A 23,265-nucleotide genomic window follows, 5' to 3' on the forward strand; every position below is an offset into this window, starting at 1 on the left:
TTTTCATTTGCTTTTATTGCGCTCTAAACGTAGGAAAGATGATGAGACATACACACACAGGAGAAAAAACGTGTTGCATGAAGTCTTAACGCGTAACGCGCGGTTGCTTTTGCTGTTTTTGAATCGACATGTGTTACATGCGTTGTTTCCTTTTCATCGATAAACGCCAGCATTGCGCCAACACACGCACCCCACCCCCACAAACTAAACCGCGGGCTGGCGGGATAAATGGATGGATAAAGCGATTAAACCCAAAAGAAAGAAAAAAAAACATAAACACTGCATGGGAGTAGGGAATAAAACAAAACATCATGCCCCTCTAGCATGATTCTAAAATCATGAAAAAGCGAAAAAGTATTTCAAACCGTCGTTTAGATATTTTCATACCAACCACGAACGAGACCCAAAGAAAGGGTGAAAAACTTATCTTAAAATTCTTTGATAAACGCGTGATTCAAGCAAACAATGCGTACGGCGACGTATATGTGCGTGAGGAAGGAGAGGCGAGAAAACGTTATGCAAGCATAAGGATTTAAACACCTTCCGGCCTATCAACACACACACGCACGCTCCGGTAAAGCAAAGAAGCAGGCGCAGAGAGAGAAAGAGAGATGCACCGATCGAAGAGCGGGGAGGAAATCGCGCTAGTCTGTCCCTTAGATATCATCAATGTTAAGATCATCGCCATCCTCGTCATCCTCCTCGAGCGAGGCGCGGGCCAGCTTCTTCGGGTCCGGTTTTGCCGGCTCCTTGCGCAGCGAGTCCACCTTCGCCCGATCGTCGTACTCGATCTCGACCTCCGAATCGTCGTCCTCCTCGGACGATTCCTCCTCCTCCGCCTCCTGCAGCCACTGGACGAAGGGTTTGGCGCGCTCGTGGATCTGGGCCGCGATCTCCTTCGAGACGTACTTCTTGCTCACCTTCTGCGACCAGTCGAGGATGACCTTCTCGTCCAGCACGTCGCTGTCGTAGAACAGCTTCAGCAGCCCGGGCACCTTGTCCATCAGCTTGTCCGCGTGCAGCGAGATCGTCTGCTCCAGCCCGCCGATAAAGTACTTCTGCGCCTTCTTGTCCTCGTGCGTGAAGCGCAGCAGCAGGTTGCGGTACTTGCGCGCCTCCTGCGTGATGTTGGCGGTGAACAGCAGCTCCACCAGCACGAGCGTCGCCTTCGACTGGATGTCGAGCCGGCTCGCCTCGGTCACCAGCTCCTTGTGCACCTGCACGTTGTCCAGCTCGTTCGCGTCCCGCTTGCGCTTCACCAGCTCGTAGAAGATGTCCATTCGCTCCTTCTCCGTCTTGTCGAAGTCGTCCGACACGGTCATGTTCTTCGCGCCGTCGGTCAGATCCTGCATGCGGGCCCGCACCGCCTCCTCGGACGTGTCGACCGTCCAGCTCACGTCGTCCACGTCGCCGCCCGCAATCGACCCGTTCGGCGAGTCGGCGTCGCCGTTCTGCTCGCCGTTGGTGCCGTTCTCACCGCCACCGTTCGCCGTGGTGTTCAGCCCGGCCGTCGAGTCGTCGCCGTTCTCGCCCTTCTTGGTGCGCTTGCTGCGCTTGCCCTCGGTCAGGGACGCGCCCTGGCTGGCCGGGTTCACGTTCGGCGGGTTCTTGATGATGAACGTGTTCACCTTGTGGTTCACCTCGAGCGGCCCGTGGAAGCCGCACGCCTTGCAGCCCTGCGAGATCGTACCCTTCTTGGACGAGACGATCAGGTCCGTCTCCGGGTTGTCGCACTCCGGGCACAGCACAAACTTGCGGATGAACCCGTCGAGCAGGTCCTGCAGCTTGGCTGCATCGTGCGAACCGTTCACAATGAAGCGTTCGTTCTGCCAATCATACAAATTGCGTTAATTACTGTGACAATCATGCACACAAGACACACAATGTCGCTTACCTTATGGTCAAATTGCGTTTGAGCTCCCAGCTCGCAGCCAAAGTACTTCGTCGGGTAGGTTGCCGGGCGGCCGATCGCGCGCGCCACATCGGCCATGTTCACGATCACCGTCTTGATGCCGTTTCCCTTACCCTCTACCTTCGCGTTGATGCGGGGCATCTTGTACCGGTAGAAGATGTCGGTCACATTGCGATTCACGTTCACGGTAGCCATTTTTGCTGCTTTTATCGACCAACAGGCAAGATAGAGATGAAGTCAACGAAATCCCTTTTTTGACTCGCAGTTTTTCACGGAACGCTAGACAGCTGCAGAAAGGCAAACAAAATAAAGAATTAAATTTAAATTATTAACATGCACCAACCAACCATTGCTGCAAAATATCACTGTCAATGTCATTAAAAAAAATCTGACTGAACTAAAATCCATGCCAGCGCGTCACGTACTCAATTGTGATGAGCAGAGGCGATCATCAAAACGATTAGTGTGACCATTACATGTCTCGTGACATTTTTGCAACCTTCGCTTGATCAATCACTTTGTCATGACTTTTTTTTTTTACTGTGATTACTTCTGCAAAATGTCACTGATATAGTCATAACATATTCTGATCGAAACAAAATCATGTCAGCGTCACTAGCTCTACTGTGATGATCAGATGTGAGACTCAAACAGTTGTTGCGACCATCATATGCTTGGTGACATTTTGTGCAACCAACTCTTGGTCAGTCACTAGGACGCGACATTTTTTGTCGCTGATTATCAAGTTAGTCATGGGACAATAGGCGGTGCGTGTATGTGTGCGTCCCAAGCCACAAAATGGGCATGTTTTCTCGCTCTGTTCGACCCATCAGACCATCAAATCACATAGAGCGAGACAGTATGCGCATTTTGTTGGGACCACACGCCAAGTATATTCCAAGAATGTCGTGATAATCACCGACAGAAAATGTCATGACCGAGTGAGTGACCAAGAATTGGGTGTTAAACGAAAATTTCACTAAGTATGTGATGGTCGCACCAGCTGTTTGAGTCTCACCTATGATCATAACAGTAGTGTACGTAACCTGACTTGAACTTCGTTTCAGTCTTGAGTGCCGGTGATTAAAACAGTGGCATTTGGCAGCACTTTTCCAGCCAGAAATAGTCATGATTATGCTTGCGACGGCATTAAGCTCAGCTTGTCGGTCAGAGTATAGGGTTTGACGCTAGCACTCGCACGTCGCGTTCGGCATGCCATGACTCACTTTCATTGGGTACCAGCAATGAACATAAAACTGCCTCGGATATGTTCATTGCTTTCGGGTGTGATTATCACGTGGTTCTCATGACATTTCGCAGCACTTCTACTAACAAAAAAAATCGCTTACCTTAGCAACTCAGTTTTTGACGCGAGCACGACAAAGGAGCGATGATTTCCTCACACTTAGCGACAGCGGCGGATATCCTCGTGTTGGATATATGCGTGTTTTCCCTGGCACAACAGGTGAATGTTGCTTCAAGCACATGGACCAGCAGCACTTCCGGGTGTGCTCACACAGCTTCGCAGCAGTGGTTCATCAACCCCCCTCTCTTTCCTACTTCATAGGCAAAGAAGCTTCTTCCTCGGGAACGCGCGCAAAAGGCAAACACGTGACAACATGCGGTGTGGCGTTGGATCGCGAATCGTCGTCGTCGTCGTCGTCTTGGCGAGAATGGTTCTACGATGTTCGGGGAGGGCTTACACGCTCACACACACCTTAGCGAAACCACTGTTGCTCCTGGCTGGCCAAATTCATCTGTGCTTCTTTGCGACGATCGTTGCTGATCGGACGGATGACGGTCGTCGTGGTGGTGGTGGTGCGTCGGCACTCCTGCACCAGCAACACGTCGGTATTGGCGTCAATGGCGGCGTTTTCACGTTCCAATCGAATGCTGGCGGTGGTTGCTAGCAAAAGCATTTGTAGAATTTTTTGTTGTTTGGTGGTGGCCGGGGTGGTCGGATGTTTGAAAATTAGCGGCTTCGGGATTCGCACCGGTTTAAAGGGGATTTTGGCAACACTCTCGAACTCACGCCGGGGCGGGGGTTCGTTCTTGATTGAGACTATTTTGTTCAAAGATCAGTCACAGTCCTTTTCCAAACGCACGGCTACAGACTTCCAAAAACTGTACTCTCGGGAGCTTTTTGCTACTTTCCAGGTGGGGCTTTGATTCTAAACACGCTGCATGGGGGGGAGGGGCGTGATCGTTCGTCAACACGCGATCGCCATGATGGGCACACGGGTATTATAATGCCATACGAAAGGAAACAAAAAATAAAATGAAATAACAAAACAATAATAATTAATTAGCGCTAGCTACTCGCCCAAACAACATAAACGTTAGTAGTGGGGGGATGCGTTCGGGAAGGCAAGAAAGAAAATGCTCAAAACAAATAAGTAAATTCAAACTCAAACTCAAAAACTAAAAAGTTGAAGCTTAAGGAAAGATTGATTTAGATTCGGGGATTATTGCCCTCGACCACGTGACGCGTTCTTTTAGAAGGGAATTGAATCGGCTTTTTTGATTCCAGATTTTGATTTGAAGTGACTTCTACTGACAATGCGTAGTACTGGTAGCAGAGCGTTTTAAATTAGCCACAAATGCGGTACACTCCGTTATCTTTTCAAAAATTTAAATTTCTGTCGTTATTTCTGTCACCGCAGATTTCGCTGTCGGTCTTCACGTTTTCAGTGCACGACAGGGACAATGGTGTTTAGGTTTGGTGTGTTAGATTTATATAAATGCGACCTCAATAATCACCTTTTGCCTGCCACTCTGTCTCTCTCACCGTCTGTCATTCACACCGTTCCTAACACAGTCTGTGGTGCCACCGGGACCGCCAAAAACCGCTGCTTTTAGCATACGCGATTGATCTCAGCGGTGCACGAGCGAGACACGGTGTGTGTGCTGGTTGTCCTCTTTTTTTTTTAATTTTTTGTTGTTTTTTTTTGGCGCAAAAATTTTAGTAGTAGCAGTAGTACAAGTAGATGGTTCTTAATAACACAATTTTTAAATTAATTTTTTACAGATGCCTAGAGGATGTCGCGCAGAGTGTTTTCACGTTTCTCTGAACGGTTGTAATTTCCGGTGTCTATTGCTAGAATATTTTGAAGTCCTGCCGGGGCAGAGCGCGGAGCGAAGGCGAAAAAAGGGAAGAGAAAGAGAGATTGTGTTTGGAATGAGAACGCGTGCCCTTTCTCTTTCTTCCTTCCGTTTTGTGTGTGTGTGTGTGTGTGTGGTTTGTATAGCAACACAAAAATGGCACGTACCTATGACTTTTACTGCTTCTATGAGAAATCATGCACGTCGTACCACTGGAACTCCTTAATATGGGAGAAAGCGGTGCCTCTTTGAGTGCTGGTGTTTCTGTAGAAAGGCAACAAATTTTAAAAATAAAAATAAATCATTAATAATATATTTTAACAGAGACATTTAGGGACTAAAATGTTTAAAACGTTTTATTGAAAAAATAAAAATTAAAAATTTCATTTCAAACAAGTTCCCACAACATTCGTTACCGTCGTGGCACACATTTTTAGCATGAAAGAGAACAAAAAAAATATTTAAAAAATTTCACTTACCTTGTACGCTTTCTAAAGTCATATAAAACGATAGGCGCCGCTCCAGGCGATCCTTGCTCGTGTTAATCAGTGGACACAAAATGTGCTGCCGACGGTGTGTGAGGGTACGGGGGTACAGTTGGGGGGACCGAAACTTCAGCAGCTTCGTCACACTTCCACGAGACACGGGGGGTGAAGGATGTGTGTTGAACAAACCTGCCAACTGGAGCAGTTTTGGCTAAGAATTTTTCACAACTACGTGCGTCCGGAAAGTGGTTGTGTCTCCGACAAGCACACACGATATTATGAAAACGTAATATGTCTGTAGAAAAAAAGAACAGAAAAGAGAAAGAGAGAGAGAAGGTAAAAAAGGGGAACCAAAATTAAATTACAAGATAATTTGGACGCGTTTCTCCCCCATTTTTTTTTTTTCAACATTATGTAAAGTGTCACGTAGTCATTTTTTTGCCCATGCCATTGTAACGAACTAATTTTTAGCCCCTTAATCAGCGAAAGGATTATTGGTCTGGATCTCGCCGAAGAGAAAAAAAACACGACCTGCAGCAGAACAAGTTCGCCACGGTGCAAAATCTGTCGATGTATTGGTATCCACAGACCGATGAGGCGGGGGGCGGGGGGTGGGGGTCTGTAAAAATATGGCGATTGGAGTTCGAACAAAAAATAGCCTCCCTTATCACCATCGCGGGGTGAACGGAAAAGGTTCGCATGGGAACGATCCGCTACAGGCGAAGGGTTCGACTTCGTTTCAATACCCAATTCCGTGTCCCTTGGAACGGGTTTCCGAAATCGGGGCCGTATTTTTTCATTACGCAAGTAGGCGCAGCGAGGACCATCACCACCACCAGGCTGCACAGTGGCAGTAGCAACAAGGCAGCTAACCAGCCAGGGGGCGGGGTAATGGATGGATGATGATCGGCCACAATGCAAAATTTTCAGTCTGCTTGTACGTGTAGGAGCAGGAGCCAGCGTAGGGGTGATTCGTTGGCAAGAGTAAGACGTGAGACCTACCACGTCTGCCATTCACCACTACCACCACCATCTGGCAGGGTGCTGCTAATCTCAACTGAAAGGAATTGTGACGAAAATGGACGGATTTTGGCCCGCTCGCGATGAAAATTCGCACCCAAAAACCACGCAACGTCCTACTTACTCGGTGAATCCGAAAGATGGATGAAGATTTGAAGCGCACGAATACGATTTTTCTTGGGAGTGATTGAAAAGATTTTCACACTTGCAGTGGAGGGGTTTTGCCACAGTAATGCTCTACGCACAACTTACACAGTCACGGATTGCTAGAGAAGTGAGGAAAAAGTTCGCTAGAACGTGATAAAACGCATGTTCCGCAGTCGCACCCCGTGGTGGTGTTGTGTTCCCCTTGCATATAGCGTGACGTCAGTGGTATAGCTAGCTTGCTCACTCTAGCGAGAAAGAATATTCAAGCAAATGTCACGAGTGGAGTTCGCCACAATGCCACTGTATGGGGTACAGCTACGCAGCCGGGATAGCAACGGAAACTTCGCTTCGAAACGGTTGGCTCACGGTGTCATCCATTGTGGGTAACGTCTTATTGCCTTTTCGGTGGATTTTAAATTAAAAAAAAAACTTTGTAAAAATGTTTTGAAAATTAAAATTACATTAACAATCACGCTTCACCTGCTCAGGATTTGACAGTTCAATTAAACAGAATAGAATCGTATGGAGAGAATGACAAAGGTATCAAAGGGAGGAAAGTACCACTAACTGGCTAACCACCAACAGATGGCGCTAGATTTTTTTTTATGCTCTGGCAAGTGCCACAACTACACTAAAGGCCGGGGGACGTTATCCGTACTCGTTAGTCCGCTATTTTCACTAGCGCATCTGGCGACGACCAGCGCAAGCTAGATTTCGCTAAAAAAAATTTTGTCCTAATTATTAACACGTGGTCGACCTCGCTCATCTAGTTTCGACCAGCCTATTTGTATGCCGTTGGAAATGTTGATAAACGGCCATAAAATGCAACAAAGTAGGCCGTTAATTGTTGTTGTTGGACAAATCGTCATTCATACCAAGCGCTGGGCAACATTTCTCCACATCTTCCAATATCTATCCGTTATCGGGTAAAATTATAGCCTCCTCGACCCAAAACGTTTTTTTTACAGATAAATTACACCAGCATTTAGCTTCCACCCGTCACCGAAAGATGGCGTACGCTTTAACAAAAATTACACTACGGAGTACGATCAATGTAGCCCGGCCTTAAACTACCACTAAACGGGTTCTAAACGGCTCGAGCTATCAATCTAAACTGTAATCCGTACCGGCGAACTCGTTCGACGAGAAACATTCGTCGCTCATGAGTGGACAGGGTCCAGTACAAAATCTATAAGGTTTTGTAATTTTTGATCTAGAGGGCTATGAATTGAGTGCAAATGAGCGTCGCGGCGAACGTTCCCAGGAACGAACGAGTTCGCCGGTACGGCTGATAAAAAGACCTCGTTTAGCAGACGGCAAACGACTTATGTATTCTAAAAACAGCCAATAAAAAAGCTGTTGGCGGCATCTGTTGGTGGGATAGCCATACAACAGAACTTCACTTTGGGAGCTTTCTCCTTCCCTTTGTACTGTTGTATGATTTTGCATTGCCCAAGCGCCACAAATTAAGCTTAAATGACTGGGAAATTAAATATCCATAGAAGAAAATAAATGGAAGCTCCATAACTTCATTAGATTGCTCAATAGATGGCGTATTACAACTCAATCATTATATTTTGCTGTCTTTTTCTTGCAATGTGTTTCGACAAGATTCATCTAATCATCTGTGTAGCCTTCTAACTTTCCGAACAAAAATCTATATAAATGGTCGTGTGGTCAGATACGTGGGTATCAACACCAACGACCATTACTCAAATCTCACTTGCTTCAGTGCTGGTGGTTTCCGTAGGAGTTTAGTATTTAAACAATCGTGTCGCCGTTCTAGTTCTAGCGATGCATAACTTCAATGCGAAATCTTACAGCAGTACTGAAGGAAGGAAAAGACTCTCAAAGCAAGGAAAGCGCTCCACTGGTTGAATTGAATATCTAACCAACAGATGTCGCCACCGTTTTTTTTTTGCTATTTTTAGAATGCATGAGTCGTTCACCGTCTGCTAAACGTAGGTTTGAAAACGAATGCGCCAGAATCAAACAATTCAAACGGGCAGGAACGATAACCACTACCTGACACTTCCAAAATGGTTATCTGGGATACAATAAATGACTCCACAGATATGGTTATTTGGAGCTTCAAACATTTTATACATATTAGAATGGATTTAATGTAAATATAACACTGTAGATAAATTTCGAATTAATACAAACTACACAACGTTTGAGATATTCTATCTACAAAACTTCGCTCAGCTCCTCGCTTTAGGACAGATTCTAATGGACCGAGCACACTGTCCCACGGTAAGACGTTTCAAGAGTCTGCTGTCAAACAAAATGCGTCGATTGTGGGGGTTTGCCAAAACACGATCATTCCAAAGTGTTCAGGACAGCCAGCGACGGCACGCATCGAAATGTTTTCCTCAGAATCGTTCATTGAGCTGTAGGAAGCGGACGTGCGACCACCCGCGTATGCCATGCGGCAATATCAACGTGTGTGATACGAGAGCCCAAAGAAGAGAAAACTTGTGAAGTGTACAAACGAAGAAAGGATTCCCGATAATCCTTAGTTTTCAATCAGTTTTACTTGCGTTCTGCAATCAAGAGGATTTCCTGGAGTGCAGTGATCGTCAGCTAACGGTGCAAATATCGGCCGGAAAAGGTACGTAGACAGAGACACGCAGAGGGTGGAGAGGGACGTACCGAACAGATCAGCAGAAATGTTTTTGCTGAACATGCAGAAAGCTGTTCTAGACCTGGAGCAGTGTTCGATTGAACGATGCGCGGCGGGCGTAGTGATGGTGGTGGTGGTGGTAGTTCGCCGTGTCTTCTGCCGTATTCCATCAGGCAAGCCCATTTGTGATCTACATTGTCGGGATCTAGCCGGCGAGCGAATGCGCAGCAGTGTTTGGCTTTCGTAGAAAATGGCTCCCTTTTTTGTGTGGACGAAATTCGATTCTTTGTGCGTTCAGGCGCGCTCGCGCACACACATACACAGCGCATGTTTGAGCACGTTCTGTTGCCGGACGTTGCCGGCATTGAAGTGGTGGTGCTGTTTGTGGAGTTTGGGCACGCTGTTTTATTTTTCTTATCAGAATTTTCCCAATCCTTGGCGGGTGCTGTTGCAGGCGGACAACATTGAAGCTGTGCGAGGCCTTTTGGGCTTGGGGAGAACAATTACGAGTGCGTAATATGATCCAGCGATATTCTAGCTTCTCCACAGCTATCCACTTCCTTTCGCCTGGTGGAGCAGATCACTTTGCCCACCGACGATGACGACTCCGCAGTGTGGTTGAGAAAGACCCGCGCCATCTTTTTTTTATCCGTTATCGAGAACGTCGTCCTGTCTTTTGCAGGAAAGAAGTTTTCAAAAAGAAGCCTTCGTGCCATGAAGATACACTCCTCACCACTTCCTGTCTTTTAGTGAGTCTGCATTGAAATCTGCAGAATCGGCAGAAAAGCGTAGGAACAGAAAGCGACGTTTCATTTCGAATTTTGTTGGTTTAGAGTTTTGCATTAATGATCCGTTCATACATTTTGAATTGTTTGCACTGACACACACTCACACACACGCTGTTAATAGTGTCGTTTTTTGGTCGTTCAAGGTGTAGCATCCGAACAGAATGGACCAACCCAATCGTGGACGCGGTCGCGGAACACGTGGCGGACCCGGCGGCAGCGGTGCGCAGCCGAACTGGAAGCAGGGCGGTGGTCCCTCCCGCCCGCCGTACGTTTCCGACCGCCCCCAGGAAGCAGCAGGCACTAGCGGAAATGGTGGCCACGGTAACGGCAATGGCAACGGCAACGGCAACGGAAATGGAAATGGAGATCCATCCACTAGATCGGTCGTACCGGTGGCACAGCGCGGCGGCGGCAACGGTGGCGGAGCAGGGGCCGGCGATGGGCCGTCGGGGCGGGGTGCGATGCGCGGATCGCGCTACGTGCCGGAGGTGGTCGTGACCCGGCTGCCGAACGCACCGTCCAAGCAAGGCACGCTCGGCACGAAGCTGCTGCTCAAGACGAACTACTTCCGGCTGACGCGCAAGGAGGACAGCGTCATCTTCCAGTACCGCATCGACTTCGATCCGGTGGTGGAGGATCAGCGGGTGGTGCATGCGCTGCTCCGCACCCAGGGCCCGCTGTTCGGGCCGTACATCTTCGACGGCACGATGCTGTTCCTGTACAACAAGCTGCGGCAGGACGAGGTCGAGCTGCAGGTGAAGGACCCGCGCACCGACCTGCTGTACAAGCTGCGCATACGGCGCGTTGGCACGGTCGACATGACGTCGGAGAAGGCGTTCCTCATACTGAACCTGATGCACCGGCAGGCGATGGGCAGCCTGAAGCTGCTGCCGATCAATCGGTACTACTTCGACCCGCTGGCCAAGATTTCCATCCCCCAGTACGGGCTGGAGCTGTTCCCCGGGTACGTGACGTCGATCCGGCAGCACGAGAAGGACGTGCTGCTGTGCGTGGAGATCACGCACCGGGTGATGCGCACGGACACGGTGTACAAGACGCTGCAGAACATGCAGCGGCAGCCGGGCGCGTTCCGGGAGAACTTCGTCAAGATGGTCGTCGGCTCGCAGGTGATGTGCACGTACAACCAGAAGTCGTACAAGGTGACGGACGTCGACTTCAACACCACGCCGTCGTCGTCGTTCACCAGCCGGGAGGGCGAAAACATCACCTTCATGGAGTACTACCGCAAGGCGTACAACATTACGATCCGCGACCCGAAGCAGCCGATGCTGGTGTCGACGCCGAGCCAGCGCATGCTGCGGTCGGGCGCGAGCGGCCCGATCCTGCTCGTGCCGGAGCTGTGCCGGCTGACCGGCATCACGGACGACATGCGGCGGGACTTCAATCTGATGCGCAGCATCGCGGACCAGACGCGCATCGGGGCGGACAAGCGCATCGAGCGGCTGCAGCGGTTCAACGAGCGGCTGCAGGAAACGCCGGCCAGCCGGGAGGTGTTCACGTTCTGGAAGACGGAGCTCGACCGGCGCCTGGTGGAGGTGCCGGCCCGCCTGCTGGCGCAGGAGACGATCATGTTCCGGGCGGACGGGGGCGGCGTGCCGGCCGGCCCGGAAGCGGACTGGAATCAGGCGTTCCGCAACAATCACATGTTCAAGACGGTGCCGCTGCAGCGCTGGTTCATCGTTTGTGAGCGCAAGGCCGAGCAGCTGACGCGGGACTTTGTCGGTGCGATGATGCAGGTCTCGAACGGCATGGGCTTCAAGGTGGCACAGCCGCAGATGTAAGTTTCACGCTTCACTCTCCTTATTATTTGGGTAACGCCTATGTTATTCTCTCCTCCGCCGCCACGATAGCCTCTATCTGCAGAACGATTCGGGCGCGTCGTACACGAACGCCATCAACGAGCTGATGAACAAGGATCCGCAGCTGGTGATGTGCATCGTGCCGAACGATCGGGCCGACCGGTACAAGGCGATCAAGAAGAAGTGCTGCGTCGACCGGCCGCTCCCGTGCCAGGTGATAAAGGCGCGCACGATCACGCCGAAGAATCAGAACCTGCGCGCGCTGCTGACGATCGCGACCAAGGTGATGATACAGCTGAACTGCAAGCTCGGCGGCATACCGTGGATCGTGAAGAATCCACTGAGCAGCGTGATGGTGGTCGGGTTCGACGTGTGTCACGACGCGAGCGACAAGTCGCTCTCGTACGGTGCGCTGGTCGCGACGATGTACGCCGCCAAGCACATCGAGCCGAAGTACTTCTCGGTGATCGAGCGACACCAGCGGGGCGAGGAGCTGTCCAGCTTCCTGTCCAGCAACATCGTGAAGGCGCTGCGCAAGTACCAGGAGCAGTTCGGCGAGGGCGTGCTGCCCCGCCGCATCCTCGTGTACCGCGACGGCGTCGGCGACGGTCAGCTCGGCCACGTGGTCGACCACGAGGTGCGCGCGATCAAGGAGAAGCTGACGCGGGTGTACGAGAACCACGAGTTCAAGTCGCAGCTGACGGTGATCGTGGTGAACAAGCGCATCAACACGCGCCTGTTCGACGGGGGTCGCAACCCGCCGCCCGGCACGGTGGTGGACGATATCGTCACGCTGCCGGAAAGGTAAGCGTGTGTGTGTGTGTGTGCGTGTGTTGAGGCGTCTCGTGTACCAAAGGTGTGCGTATGTTAATGAATTTGTTTTTGTTCGTAGAACCGACTTCTTCCTTATCTCGCAATCGGTGCGCCAGGGTACGGTGTCCCCGACCTCGTACAACGTGATCTTCGACGAGAGCGGCCTCAAGCCGGATCAGCTGCAGGTGTACACGGCGAAGCAGACCCATCTGTACTACAACTGGTGCGGTTCGGTTGCCGTACCGGCTGTCTGCCAGTACGCCCACAAGCTCGCGTTCCTGGTTTCGCAGTTCATCCATAACCAGCCCCACAATATGCTGGAAGGCCGCCTCTATTATCTGTAGAGAGTCAGCGAAAGAGAGAGAGAGAAAAAGAGTGTGAGACAGAGAGAGATAGAGAGAGGGAGAAAGAGAGAAAGAAAGAAAGGGGTGAGAGAGAGAGAAAAATAAGAGAGAGAATGAAGAGAGAGAAAGAGAGAAAGAGAGAGAAGGAGAGAGAAGGAGAGAGAAGGAGAGAGAAGGAGAAAGAAGAGAGAGAAAGAAGAGAAAGAGAAAGAAGAGAGAGAGAAAGAAGAGAGAAAGAGAGAAGAGAGAAAGAGAGAGATGATTTTTTCCTAATATTCATTTAATTACTGTTTCACCTTTCTCTATTATCGACTCGTCGCTACTAGTTAGTGACGCAAAGAATTACCATTTCAACTGCAACCTTGAAAGGTGGAAGCAACAAAAGGAAAGGGGGGTGTCCTCTATTAAGTGTTAAACACACCCCAACGCCCCCCGTCGTTACCTACTTTTTTGTATTTTTTTTTGCGCTTTACTTTCAATCGATACAGTTCTTCCTGCCACGCGCGCTCCCTCCCTCCCTACACATTGCTGACAACTAATTCGAAGCTCTAAGCCAGAATTATTATTGTTCGTAAGTAAGATACAAAGACGGAGAATAGCTCTGCAATTGTGCCAGAATTTTATAGAATGTACTTTACATCTCCCCCCCCCCCCTCCCGTAATCGTTTACCATTCATCTCAGGGTAATTCAAAGAACAGGGAACGAGAGGTGTACGTTAGTTGCTAAGCATTGTTTCTACATTTTCTTACCGTTATCTCGAGTTGGATAGATTTGTTTTTGATGCTTACATTCATTGTTGCACATACATATACCGCACGCACACACATGTTCGTAGACTGCGCTTAGAGGTGGCCATTCCAGAATTAGGAGACGACAAAATCCCCCTACACGTAGCCATTCCAGAATTAGGAGACGACAAAATCCCCCTACACGTTATATACATGAGGTTAGCGTAGGTTTTTTTTACAATATTTTTACTGCTTTTATTTTACATATTTTTTGGAACATCTTACAAATCCAAAGTGGACTTCAAAAGGCGCATATTGTGTTGTGACCTTGCAAACGAACTGTGGACACGTTTATATATGAGCGAAATCGAATAAAATGAACTTTTTGCGATAATGTAAGAACTTTTTGCGATAATGTAAGAATGTGTGTGGGATCTCTTTCCGTGTGCTGTCTTTAGTGTTGGGTAATTCTGATTCAGATTCATGAATCGTTGAAATGATTCAATGAATCTGAGTTTCGGTTGCAGAGAAGATTCATGTATCTCCAAATATTCATTAATCTCATACGATTCATTAATCTCAATAGATTCGTGAAGCTCCAAAGGTACGAATTGAAAGATGTACGAATCTCTAAGAATTCATGAATTTCAAGCGATTCATAAACCACCAAAGATTCATAGAACTTGCGCTTTTCACTATTCTTCTTCTCGGCGTAAGAACCTACGACGCCATGCCATCGTATACAGACTTTCGAGACTTCTTGGCAAGTACCACACAGCCGCATCGTTTGTTTTGCTACGGAGAGACGGTCCATGCGAGGCTTGAATCCACGATGGGCATCTAGTTGTTAAATAAGATCGCGCAAATTCAATATTTGTTAAATCATACATCACTAAAGATTCATGAATCCCTGGATATAAGTTTTAATGGAAACATGATTTTTTGAAGATTCATTTTTCATTCGAGATTCGAGAATCCTTAGAGATGTTGGACGTTGAACTTCGTCGAAATTAAACACATTGGACGTATTCGCGACTGAGGCCAATGCGGATTTTATTGCTTTATGAGGAAACCATGAAAGAGTTTCGTTCCGCAAAAAAAAAAAAAAAATGCTGTTTTATTGGATGTTGGTTTTCGATGATCTGCCGGGCCCGTCAAACCACATCCTTGGGAATTCCATGACCGCTTCAGGGGACCCGATAGCCAATAGGCACGATGATGTGTGGTAATAATATGCGTTTGGTTTTTCGAAGCATTATTTATGAGCGCCCGGACATATTGCCTTTCTCCTGTGTTCGCCCTAGAGAGAGAAAGAAAAACATCTGTTTGCCATCGTCTTGAATGCTCGGGATTGTTTTCCTTTCTCTCGCTATCCGGCCTTACCCATATTGCTGAGCCACAATTCTTGTGCCGATCGGCGTCCGCGCCCTGTAGTAATGTAATAAAAAGTTTTACGACACAGACGGAGCCAGCGCGATCGCTTTACCCCTGCTCGGGTTTCCCCGCCAACAAAGTGGGCCTACGTGTTCCCGCGGCTGATTATAATTATTGTCTCATACGAAAACCAAAAAATATTTAGTTTTGGTTGCGTGCGCTACCCTTAACAAAACAAAAAAATCAGTTTCCATTTCTTTGTACAAGAAAACACCATTTTTTATGTTACAAATTTATTTTATTTTATTTTATTAACATGTGAAAACATTGCTGCCTGCAATAAATGACGCGCGAACACAGACCAATCTGCGCTTTTGTGGCTTTGTGGCCCTCTTAACAGAAAAAAAGTTTGCGAATAAAAATATGCACAAAAGCAATACTAACGTTCTTTCTTTTTTTTAAACACTATTATCAAACCTTAATGTAAATATAAAGTATATATTGCTGTGTACTACTATTATTATTATTATTATTGGTAGTGGACCGAACTGTGGTAATGATGGGAATGGGATGAGCGGGAAAGGCACATTGCGTACGGGGGGTTTGGTCCAGATTTGATGGTCTTTGCAATGTCTTTGCCCTTTCATTTCCCAAATGGAAGCTCACTCTTTATTCAGAGCATTTTTCTGTGTTGATTATTGAGCATTTTCAGTTGAAATATTCATCTTAGGTTTACCCATGTCTTCTCGCTAATCGTACTGGTTGGTGTATAGATAAAGAGCGAGACGGTAAGTAAGTCTGCATTGTAAAACGCTAAACATATTCCACTAATGATAACCTGTTTTTCTTCTTCTATTTGCTTCCCCATTTTATCCTACTCTCTGCTGCGCCCGAACAAGATTCTGGTAGAATCCGGAATGTGAAGAATGCACATCTTATCCTGCCGATGCTCTCTCGCGATGCCTTTCAACGGATGTGTGTGAGGGCTATATTTTAAATAATGGGTAAGTCACTTCAACAGTTTAACAAACCAAGTTCCAAAAACACCACTGAATGCATGGGTGGGTGATTGGGACACGGTGTCGGACCCCGTTTTTTTTTAAAAGATACATACAACAAAAACTAGCAAATACACTCAAAATGTTACGCGCTCCTTGCTCCCTTTTGCGATCGCCCTCAAAACACCAAGTGTTGTTGGGCGTAATTTAAGAAAATCATTTTCTCTTCCGTCTGTTGCGTCTATCCTGCCTGGCGGTCTCCCCTACTTAACAATTGCTAAACTTAACCGACTAAAACTATCCATTAACTCCTAAGCGTGAAGAAAAAACATCCGATCGCGGGGATGGGTGAAGGAAATGATAATAACAGGAATATATACGTGATAATATGGCCAAACATAATATTAGTAAAGATGTCCGGAATCCGCTCTCACTGCAGGCTGCTGTTGCGAGAGAGTCGTCGCGTCGTCCGGGCAACGTAACAAACCAACAAAAATTCTTCCCAAAAGCTCCTTCGATTGAACACCTCATTCAAACACACACCACGCCAGGTATTTACCATAATAAAGTTTACAAACAAATAATTCCTAAACTCAAACACTCAGTCGCACATTCACACACACACGCGCATTCATTCAAACTGGACGGATCGGATCATTCCTCAGCAGAGGAGGAGAAGAAGAGCTTCTCCTCCGGTGCCTCAGAATTTGCCGCTCGGATGTTTCGACTGGTTCTTGATGGAGGTGATGCTAACCGACACCTTGTTGTTGACCAGATTGTTGTTGCTGTTGTTGTTCTTGATGGAACTGTTGCTGTTGCTTCGGTACAGCAGCCCCCCGCCGCCGTTGTAGTGATGGCCTCCTGCCCCGTTCTGGGCCGGTGGCGGCGATCCACCGTTCTTCGAGCCGTTCGAGTTGAACACGGGTATGCGGGAGGGGCTGACTTTGGTGCTGAGGTTGCTCATCGAGCCGCCGGTCGCCGCCGCCGACGGGGACAGATTGATCGACGGGATGGAGGTGCGCCGGATCAGCACCGGGATTTCGGTGCGCGAGTTCGACCGCTCGAACGTGGAGCGTATCTGGTCGACGCCGCGCTGGGGCGTTTTCGGACCACCGGTTGAGGTGGAGGTGCTGGTGACGGTGGAGGGTGGTGACGATTCGTACGTGGCCGTGCTGAACTTGATCTCGGTGTTGCGCGGGATCAGTGAACCACCGCCGGTGGCATGCTCGCTCGACATGCGCCGCTCGACCGGTATCCGGGAGGGCGGTGTCGTCATGGTGGCGTTGCTGTTGGCCGTCGGTTTCGCTTCCGGCTTGGGTGGTTTCTTCGTCACGATCGGGGGTTTGCTGGCAACAACCGGGGGTGGTGCGGGTGCGGTCGTACCGTTCTGTGCCGGCACTACCACTCGCTCCGCCGCCGTCGGCGGTTCGGGTGCCTTCAGTGTGATTTCCGTCACAAAGCCGCCATTTGTGAGGGGAGCAGCAGTGGGGCCACTGCTATCGCGTCGAGCAAGGCCGATCGAGTTGCGCTGTGGCGGTTGCGGTGGTTCTGTGGCGATTGCAACTCCATTCGAGATGGGCATTTTCGGGGCCGGCTCTGGCACAACCGGCGCATCATCCGCCTGTCCATTAAGCGCATCGTACTCCATCTGCGGTAGGGGTGGCGGCGGCGGTGGTGACGGTGTATCGTCCAGTGGATCATCAAAATCGTCCAGCGTTTGCAGGCTAAAGTCGAGCTTTTCATCGTCGATCATCACGATGGAGGAGGGTTGCGATTCCGACCCGCCGGCGCCTTCCATTGCCGTCGTGATGGTGACGATGTTGTCCGCGGTGAGGGAAAATTTCGTCACGCCACCACCCGTACCACCGTTCAGTGTGATCGGTCCCGCCGGGACGCTGTACGCGGGCTCGTTGGAGGAAATGTTGATGCTGCTAACGCCGTTCGTGCCACTGCTGGTGAACACGGGCGACGGCTGTCCATTGTCCACAGCTTCCGCCGGGTTGATCAGCGTCAGGCTGACCGGTTCACCGCCCGCCGCTTCGATCTTGATCGTGCTGACCACACTCTCACCCCCGTCGGCCGAGATGAACACCGAGGGCGTGTTCTCCAGCTCCTCCTTCTGGCCGAGCAGCTTCTTCAGCACGTCCGATTTGGGGCGCTCCAGGCTGCCGAACGGGTAGCGGGACACCTTCACATCGTCCGGTATGTTCGTGTCCGGTTCCTGCTGGTGGTGGTGGTCCACCAGCATGCTGATCGTCGTCAGCGAGATGTGCTCTTCCCGCGGTTCCTGCGGTTCGGTTGGTGGGTTTTTCGGCGCTTCCGCCACGATGACCGCTTGGTTGAGTTCGGTGTACCCGTTCTGCTTGACCGTTACCTCGTGGGCGCTGTCACCGTTCGGCAGCAGCTCGCCCGAGTTGATCGCATCCTCCAGATTGCCCCAAGCCGAGGCACCCTTCAGCCGGTGCCGCTGCAGCGAGTTAAGTCCCGGTTCGTTTGTGACCGCACCACCGTCCAGAAGCATTTCGGTGGAGATTTTACGCTTGCGCCCGGCGTCGATCACGGTTGCCTCTCCCATGCTGTTGCCGGTGTTGCCATTCACGACCGTCACGACATCGCCCGTTATCTCGAGGCTTTGGGCACGCTCGAGCGTGTTGCTGGTGGTCGAGTTGGACTCGTTGCCAGTCGTTTCCAGCTTGGACAGATCGCCCAAACTCGCCGTACGACGGTTGCCCTCGTCCTCCTCGTGTTCGCTGTCCCGTTCGTCCTCCTGCTCCATGCTGCTGCTACTGTCCGGCGCGGGGCTCGGCGAGCTACGATGCACCGTAATGTCGTCCGCGTTCAGCTCTATTTTGTTGCCATCGCGACGCGGAGGCGTCGGAGGTGGCTGCTGCCGACGACTGTGTTGCTCCTGCTCGACGTCGGATTCTGTAACACGAAGCAAACATTAGTTTTGAGCTCACAGTCGTGTCCCTCCCTGCAAAAAAACAACTCACCATTATCGATCGCCTCCGACCGCATCACCAGCTCGCTCTCCGTCAGCGAGGACGTCAGCTTCCGGTCGCTCTTCGGCGTCGAGCTGTTGCTCGGGCCCGTCTCCCCGAACTGCTCGATCCCGTTGATGCTGTCGATCGTGCAGTTCAGCACCTCCTCCGCAAAGTTGTCGGAAAAGTTCATGCGCGGCAGGGCGGTGGCGGTAACGCGCGCATCCGGCACATCCGCCGTCAGCATCGTCCGGCTGCCGCCATCGATGCTGCTCAGGTTCGTGTCGACCGTGACGGTGCTTTCGTCCAGCTCGGACTCGCCCACCGGTGGACGGGGCGGTGCCTTGCCCTTGCGCTTGCCATCGTCCAGCGTGCCGCCGGTCGATTTGCGATTGTCCCGTGCCGCGTTGGCCGCCTGCATCATGAAGCTGGGCATCTCCTGCGGTATGCCGGCCGCATCCCGCCGTATCCCGCTCGAGGTGAGACTGTTCTGGCGCTGGAACTCACCACCGACGCCCTCCGGCTGGCCCGTCATCATCACCACCACGTCCGGCTTGTTGCCACCGTGGTGGTCACCGGCCGCCTTCGTACGCTTCTTTACCACCGGCGGCGGAGACGGCGGCTGCATCTCGCCCTCCATCTCCTTCCTGCTGTCCTCCGACTCTTTCTTCTCGATGTTGCTGTTGTTTTCGTTGTCCGCCTGCATCTTGGTGGGGCTTTTGCTGCCGAACAGCTTATCGTTCACGGAGGGAGGAAACACACGGATGCCAAACTTGTGGCCCGTCTTCTTGCCACCACCACCTACCAGCTCGTCGCCCTTGCCGCTCGAACCCTTGCGCTCCACGTCCGCCGGCTGCTTGGTTTGGAACTTTTCCTCAATCATTTCGCGCATCTGCTGCTTGAAGGAGTGCTTCTTCGGCTCCCGCTCGTTCTCCTTGTGCACGGTGGCGAGGGGCTGATTGTTGGTGGGGCTGCCCGCCCGGATATCCATCTTGAGCGGGGACGCATCTTCGCTCGGGAACAGCTTCTTGCGAGAGTTGCGCTCAATCTGTGGAATGTCAGAGAGAGAGTGAGTGAGAAAGTGTGTAAACAAACATTGGTGTGCTGCGGGTTGCATATCTTTAGGCGGGTTTCTGTGCGCTGCCGCAGCGCTGCTTACCGTGTTCAGGTCCGACTGACTGCTCGAACGGTACAGTGGATGCGTGAGGCTCTGGTGGTGGCCCGGCTTCGGGCTCTGGGTTTGCGGCAGGATCGGCTTCGTGCCGCTCACCAGCTCCAGCTGCACGTTGTAGGGCGAGGCGTAGCTGAGGATGGTCATTGCGTCCTCCTGCACGATGTGGCGGAAATCTATCGTGATGCTCGTTATTCTGTCACCTATTATGAAATGGAGGTAAAAACGAATTAATTTTTAGCGCCAAATTAGGTCATATACAATCAGCGGCGAAGGTTTCAAACCTAAAAATGCATTTTAATCTTTTTTTTCTTGTTTTAATTTAAATCGCTCATTGCACCCCACAACTGACGGTTGCGTTTAAACAGCTTTTCTCACAACAAGTTGCTGCGAGTAGTTGCCCTACAATTCCACTCCCCAAAATCTAATCTCTTCTAGCCAGCTTGCCAAGTCCCTCAGTTTATTTAAGCGTTTTTTTTTACCGCTGCTGCTTCGTTATTAGTTTACTTCGAACTCATGTTACGCAAAACCCTGGTTAGTCGTGCAACCGACGGGCACGCACAACATAAACACACACTCAGCATCACCAGCGGTTCGAAGGTCACCAGTCAATGAGGTTTGAGCCAAAACCGGCAAACCCCAAAAGCCACCGGCTTCAGCCACACTTCACACACAGAAGGTAAGAATTTTTACCAAACTGCTTCGCTGGAAGAGGGAGAGTCCGACCGACCGACTCTTAGCAGTTTAGACCGGTTTCGTAACACCGAAATGACCACTTTAACGATCGAATTAACCGATCTCGCCGGCCGGGAAGGGCAAAATTGGATTAGCAGCGATTGAATTGAGCCGTGCAATGCACTTGCCGGGGCTTTTTGGTGGAACGAAATGAATGCCACCGATCGGCTGACAGGGCCAACCAAGCGCAATTAGTTATGGGTGGATATTTTAGATAAACAAAATTGTGGGACAGGGACAGACCACAAAACAGCTGGATTTTGAACCCAATAGTCGTTCGCTTTAATTGCAGCGTTTGAAAGTGTATTTAAAACGAGCGATATGAGAGGACTTAGTTGCATTATTTCATTCACAAAAACAGGAACAGGTTAATTCAAATCACTATCCACCACACACACACACAAACACACTAATGGAGCTGTTTGTCAGCTGTGCTGTAAACCTCTTGCATAAGTCCCCCGCTGTAAGATCACATTTTTGCCCACTTAATGCACCCCAAAAAGCCAGCGAGGGAAACAATCCCTGGGTTTAGATTACCCACGCACGACGAGGCACCACCTCTTCCATGACGTCAACACCACCGCCGTCCTAAGGGTTGTTTTGGGACTAAAGGGAAGATAACGCGTGTTACCAAACCGTAGAACTAATATTGTCCGACGACGACGACGACGACGACGGAGGGGGAGTTAACATTCCATCTCGTGCCCGGGGGGTTTGTTGTCTTTTACCGTGTCGAACGCGCGCATATCGCATTTCGCGCAACGGCTCCCAAAACGTGACAAACCACTACGTTAGCGCGTCCCGAGTAGATTGGGAAAATATTTGTAGAATTTTGTTGCTTACTTTTTTCCGCTTGTTGTGCCCTTTTATCGGGTTTATCTGTTTGTTGTTGAAACTACGCTTATGAATGGAACTTGAGGCGCAAAAAAGCAGCACACGAATGCTGCACTCATCTCAATTCTTCGTGAGGCTGCAATTGCTGATGTCACTGGTTGCGTGTGATACTGTCCCTACCTGTGCTTACGATGCCAGCGGCCGGTCCCTGGGGCATCACTTTCTTCACGAAGATGCCTTCCTTCAGCCCGCCGTACACCTCGACACCGAGCCCGGTAAAGTCGGAACCGCGCAGCGACACGAGCCGTGGTGCCGTCACCTGTGGAAGCATGCAGAAAAAAGAAGAAGAAAAAAGGCGGTTAGAGAAAAACAATCCGCTTTGGCAATTGGAATGTTTTCCCCACACTCACATTCACGTAGCTGTCGTCGACGGTTTTGCGCTTTTCGATCGTGTTCTGCTTCGAGGACCAGCTCGGATCGAGCGGGGACGACGATGAGCCGGTTTTGGCGCCGGGCGGCGGGATACCATTGCCGGTGGTGGTAGCGGTGCCACTGCTGCCGTTCGTCTGCTGCTCCGTCCGGAAGGCGGGATTGTCGAACGCGTATTCACCCTTCGCCACTGCCTCCGGGTCATCCGCTACGAGTTTGGCATCTGGAAAAAACGGAAAGGGGAGGTCAGGTTGGGGTCTTAGTGTTGCTGCAAAGGGAAATATCGCACGCTAATCTAATTAACACCCATTAGCGGGAAACGATAAACGATTCGGCGTATTTTGCGCCTCTCCGGTTAAGCTTTTTTCCTCCCCCTGAGGCTGTCGCTTCGATTGCATAGATGCAGGCGGCAAGGCGAGGCAAGGGCTACTAAGCAAAGCGACAGAAGAAAAACAAAATCCTTTCCAAATTGTTTCGCAATTATCTCATGGGAGGGAAGGAGCGGATTCGAGAGCAGGTGGGGGAAAGAGCGTGAACCGCTCGGGAGCGCTGGTGGTAGTCGCTTGCAGGCCGTGCTTATGAAAGGGGAATTTTCACACCATTTTAAATACTGAACGTTTGGCGCATTATTTCATAATATCGATTGTAATTAAAAGCAATTGTTTCACTGGCCGCACGGACGGGAACGAGAGATTAGAAGAGCTTACACAGTGCCTGTAAGCGGATTTAAGGGTCTCGCGCAAACGTATCAATTACCACTCCGCCCGGCTTAGCATTCGGTTAATTTGATTTTAAAATTCCTACCCAAGCTTGCTACCCGCGCGAGATTTTATTGAAGTACCAATCGGGCAGACAGGCCCGAAACATGTGTGCGTGCTCTGGTTCGAAAGCATCAACAACAAAAAAACACACACAGCAAGCTCAGCCAGATTAGTGTCGATCGATAGTCTATAGTGG

The 23,265-nt window shown here is 50.1% G+C and overlaps 3 protein-coding genes across 9 annotated transcripts in view; 1 reads left to right on the top strand and 2 right to left on the bottom strand.

Annotated features, from left to right (window-relative positions):
• Positions 1–83: 83 nt before the first annotated feature.
• LOC120900471 (eukaryotic translation initiation factor 5) lies at positions 84–6,808 on the bottom strand. 2 transcript variants are annotated; one of them, XM_040307517.1, is made up of 7 exons: positions 6,644–6,808; positions 5,494–5,794; positions 5,182–5,278; positions 4,673–5,027; positions 3,262–4,092; positions 1,895–2,199; positions 84–1,826 (listed from the first exon to the last, which is right to left on the bottom strand). In XM_040307517.1, exons 6-7 carry the CDS (start codon positions 2,105–2,107, stop codon positions 657–659), a joined length of 1,383 nt encoding a protein of 460 aa, XP_040163451.1. In that variant the 5' UTR covers positions 2,108–2,199; positions 3,262–4,092; positions 4,673–5,027; positions 5,182–5,278; positions 5,494–5,794; positions 6,644–6,808; the 3' UTR covers positions 84–656. The 2 variants fall into 2 exon arrangements, with proteins under 2 accessions (XP_040163451.1, XP_040163452.1); XM_040307518.1 differs by lacking the exon at positions 4,673–5,027.
• A 2,176-nt stretch (positions 6,809–8,984) lies between these two features.
• Positions 8,985–14,185, top strand: LOC120902380 (protein aubergine-like). 3 transcript variants are annotated; one of them, XM_040311086.1, is made up of 5 exons: positions 8,985–9,280; positions 10,224–11,878; positions 11,952–12,704; positions 12,793–13,079; positions 13,268–14,185. In XM_040311086.1, the coding sequence occupies exons 2-4, from the start codon at positions 10,242–10,244 to the stop codon at positions 13,055–13,057; spliced, it is 2,655 nt and encodes an 884-aa protein (XP_040167020.1). In that variant the 5' UTR covers positions 8,985–9,280; positions 10,224–10,241; the 3' UTR covers positions 13,058–13,079; positions 13,268–14,185. The 3 variants fall into 3 exon arrangements, with proteins under 3 accessions (XP_040167020.1, XP_040167023.1, XP_040167021.1); XM_040311087.1 differs by lacking the exon at positions 8,985–9,280 and adding an exon at positions 9,331–9,801; XM_040311089.1 differs by lacking the exon at positions 13,268–14,185 and having other exon boundaries at positions 12,793–13,147.
• A 1,251-nt stretch (positions 14,186–15,436) lies between these two features.
• LOC120899817 overlaps positions 15,437–23,265 on the bottom strand; it is a 59,375-nt gene continuing 51,546 nt past the window's right edge. For all 4 annotated transcript variants that reach the window (XM_040306047.1, XM_040306044.1, XM_040306046.1 and 1 more), the window contains 5 exons: positions 22,290–22,531; positions 22,060–22,198; positions 20,299–20,513; positions 19,152–20,187; positions 15,437–19,083 (listed from right to left, as the gene is read on the bottom strand). In XM_040306047.1, the coding sequence (XP_040161981.1) occupies positions 16,859–19,083; positions 19,152–20,187; positions 20,299–20,513; positions 22,060–22,198; positions 22,290–22,531 (3,857 nt within the window). In that variant the 3' untranslated portion in view covers positions 15,437–16,858. The remainder of the gene's footprint in view (positions 19,084–19,151; positions 20,188–20,298; positions 20,514–22,059; positions 22,199–22,289; positions 22,532–23,265) is intronic.

The sequence above is a fragment of the Anopheles arabiensis genome, chromosome 3, assembly GCF_016920715.1.
Source record: "Anopheles arabiensis isolate DONGOLA chromosome 3, AaraD3, whole genome shotgun sequence".
Lineage (NCBI taxonomy): Eukaryota > Metazoa > Arthropoda > Insecta > Diptera > Culicidae > Anopheles > Anopheles arabiensis.